The sequence below is a fragment of the Morus notabilis genome, unplaced genomic scaffold, assembly GCF_000414095.1.
Source record: "Morus notabilis unplaced genomic scaffold, ASM41409v2 Scaffold1087, whole genome shotgun sequence".
Taxonomy (NCBI): Eukaryota; Viridiplantae; Streptophyta; class Magnoliopsida; order Rosales; family Moraceae; genus Morus; species Morus notabilis.
In genome coordinates, this window is record NW_010365208.1 from 11,365 (window position 1) to 15,225 (window position 3,861).

Sequence of the window (3,861 nt, forward strand, 5' to 3'; positions counted from 1 at the left end):
GGATTGTCATTGTGTTGGCTCCAATCTGTCCCCTGGTCTACACTTATATTTGATGGTAAAAAGCAACCACCCTCTTTATGGCCTAACTACTTCCAAATACTAAAAAAAAAAAAAATGGTCTCAAAAAGGAGCCAATAAGCATTGTGGTCGCTGCTTATTTATTGCTATCCAATGATTTTGAGCACCAAACAACAATTCCTACATCATTGTATATGTATATATGTATTTCTCTGGATGATGCACACACTTTCTTTGACCAACAAAAGAGAAATTGTGGAAACTTTGAGGGGAAAATGTATAGCAGGTTTGCATTCCCGGGGTTTATTAAGTCTACCAGTAGAAAGAAAAGTGTAGGGAGAGAAAATCTTGATCAAGGGTCTGTATCCGATGTGAAGGATAACCGATGTGTCATTGTTCCGGTCAGTGTCACCATGGTTGCCAAAACTTTGGAGAAAAAAGACAATAACTGGTAATTTGTTCCATCTGTCCTTTTCTTTGTGTGTGTGTGTGTTGTACTTGAAGGCGTGTATAGTGATGATGTTGTTGTGTAATGAGATGTTCATTTGTCTAGCAAATAGTTATCGTGTTTACTTAATGCAGGATTGCTCAGTCAACTGCTGCAAGTGATTTGATAGTACAAGTTGGAGGCTCCAACTTTCATTTGCACAAGGTGAGCTAAGAAAATATTGTTCTTGTTGAAATTGAACTAGAATCATCAATCTTTGTAAGACATAAATTGTATATCCGCTTGCATGAAACCAGAGGACGCTTATGTGTGTGTGTGCCTGTGTGTGTGCGTGTGTGCGTTTGTGTGTGTGTGTGTGTTTGTGTTAAGAAACTTGGGGAGATTACTTTAGTAGAATTCATCATTTTGATTTGAAACACATATAATGTCATCAAGAAAATTTTCATCTGCAGATATATTAACATGATTCAGAGTGAAGACTTTTGGACACAACAAAAGTCTGAGTACTAATCTTGAGTTAGCAAACTAATCTTGAGATAGTTGTCGGGCTTTTGGTCTGGATTTTGAAGAAAATTTTCCCGTGACACTTGAATGTTTGGAATCTAACCAATTAGAGCATATAGGCTTTATTTTTTTGGCATCTATGCTCAGTGGCATAAGATCTTGATCATATCCTAAGTACTTCTTCTGCATTATAATTTGAAGGAGCTGTATTGCTTCATCCGAAACTTGTTGAAAGTTTCAATTGATCCCCAAAGATCGAATAATCTAATGATGATTTTGTGACTTCCTAAGCTAAATATCGTCATGTTAGTCTCACCAATTGGATATAATGTCTTGTTTAGACTTACCAATTGCCTAAACTAAATAAGATACCAATTTTTACATTCTTGAAACTTGCATATAACATCGGTTTTTTTTTTTTTTTTTTTTTTTTTTTTTTTTTTTTTTTTTTTTCCAATGGTCTCAAGAAGTGGATATTTGAACAGAATGGTATTTGAGAAAAGCAATGGAGGGAGAGAAACCAACCTGAAGATACAAATAGACAACCTTCCGGGAGGGGCCAAAGCTTTCGAGTTGGCAGTCCGATTCTGTTATGGCTGGAAGTTTGATCTTACATCTTCCAACATTGCTCCTCTATACTGCGCTGCTCATTTCTTGGAAATGAGCGATGATCTAGAACAAGGAAATCTTATATCCAAATCCGAGGCGTTTCTGAGCTTTTTAATATTTACGTCGTGGAAAGACACATTTCAAATCCTCAAAAGCTGCGAGGCCATTTCTCCGTGGGCCAAAGAGCTGCAAATCCTGAAGAGGTGCTCAGAATCCATTTCTTTGAAGGCCTGCACAAACCTTAAGGACTTCAGTTCCGGAGAAGAAGGTGCAAATTGCTTGCCAGCGAAATCGAAAGTTGAGGAGGAAGGTGACAATTGGTGGTTTGAAGATGTTTCGCTCCTTAGAATAGATCACTTCATTGAAGTGATCCAATCCATGAAAAGTAAAGGGATGAGACCAAACCTTGTTGGGTCATGTATAGCTCATTGGACCACTAAATGGCTCTCCAAGATCACTTTTGAGGTTGACACACCAAATCCGAAAAACATGACCCACCAATTACACAGAGTCACGACCGAATGTTTGATTAGAGTACTTCCAACAGAGGAGAACTCAGTCACTTGCAATTTTCTACTTCACCTTCTTAAGGCAGGCTTGGTGATGCAAATCAATTCTGCATTATTGGAAGCGCTAGAACAAAGAATCACGTGCATGCTGGAGCAATGTCGCGTTTCGGATCTCCTGGTTAAGAATTATGGAGATGAGGACAGTGTCTATGATGTAGGCATTGTTAGCAGGGTGGCGGAAGCTTATCTTTCTTTAGCTTCAAGCAACCTCAGATCGAAAATATTGGCTGTTGGAAGGTTGGTGGATGGCTATCTTACACTAGTTGCAAGAGATGAGAAACTTAAGGTGAAGAGTTTCCAGTCACTTGCAAAAGTTTTGCCAAAAGATGCTCGGTATTGTGATGACAATCTTTACAGAGCCACAGACATGTATCTCAAGGTATTGATATACAAGTTTTGATAAAATGGCATTCATACTGTGTGCCTGATTGTGTTAGAACATTTGTCCATATATGTATACACACACACACACACACACACAATTTGAGTTCATTTTTTGTTGTTTCTTAAATAAAAAGGGCTCATGGATAAAGTTTGATGCACCATATATGACTGTTGGTTGAGCTCAAAAAATGTTCTCATTGCGTAAACTATGAAAAAAAAAAGTAGAGATAATTTTCATTTAAATAGGAACAAAGCTACATATTTCTATAATTGAGTGTAGTACGGATCGCATAGTTATAATTCTTCTGAGTAGGGACGCGTGCCTCCACTGATCAATACGTGGCTCTAGCGCTATGTACGACCCCAGGCAGTAAGCACATTAACAAAACAATTGAGATGGGACGGGTCTGAGGATACAAGCAACCTATCTATAATTTGCGTTCTGGTGAATTATAAGAATAGCACTTTCAGTGTGTTTTTATTCGAATATACTAATTACTCAGAAAAGCAATATGGATGAATAACTAGACTACATAAGTGATGGCTTTTGATTTGCATCATAGAGTTTAAAAGTTATCAATTGCATGAATTTTATACATGAAATGGATGTTATCCTTATCTTGCTGTAAGTTTTAAAATCACATGTTTTCAACTGATTGATGTTTCAATTTTGCAGGCACATCCTAACTTAATAGAAGAAGAAAGGACAAGCTTATGCAAATTCCTGGAGTACCATAGACTTTCGCAAGAAGTTCGCGAGCACGTGATGAAGAACAACCGCTTGCCATTGAAGATTGCAACAAGGTTTATCCTTCTTGAGCAAGTTAACATGACAAGGTCAAAGACAACTGTGGGATCAAGTCTCCAAAAAACAAAGACTCATGCAATTCTTAGGGCAAATAATAAAAGCCTAGAGAAGGGATGGATAAAATCCCAAAAGGAAATAAAGAAGATGACAAAGGAGGTTGAGACCATGAAGGTTCAACTCAATGATCTGCAAATGTGTAAGCTTAAGCTTCTGAAACAATTGAAGAGATGTAATGTTTGAAGAATGGTTGCTTTTATTAGAAATTAGAGTTGGGTTTTTTTTGTTATGCTTTGTAAGCTTGACTTTGCCTTGTTAATATCACAAAATTCCCGTGTAAAATATAAGTAGTTCTTCCTTTTGTGAAGAGCACCAAAGTTAATATTTTTCTTATTTGGTTATCTTTTTGCACTAAAAGACTTCTTAAGCGTAGTCAAATTTGTACAGGAAAAACCTTCTCAGCTTATGATTATGATACTATTAAAGGGCTGTCTCTTTTTTTTTTTTTTTTTTTTCTCTCCCGT

At 37.0% G+C, this 3,861-nt stretch overlaps 1 protein-coding gene across 1 annotated transcript; it reads left to right on the plus strand.

Moving 5' to 3' along the window:
- The first annotated feature begins 293 nt into the window (after window positions 1–293).
- On the plus strand, window positions 294–3,580 carry LOC21386015 (root phototropism protein 3). Its single transcript, XM_010107536.2, has 4 exons — window positions 294–469; window positions 601–671; window positions 1,422–2,527; window positions 3,209–3,580. The coding sequence occupies exons 1-4, from the start codon at window positions 294–296 to the stop codon at window positions 3,578–3,580; spliced, it is 1,725 nt and encodes a 574-aa protein (XP_010105838.2).
- The last annotated feature ends 281 nt before the right edge of the window (window positions 3,581–3,861 follow it).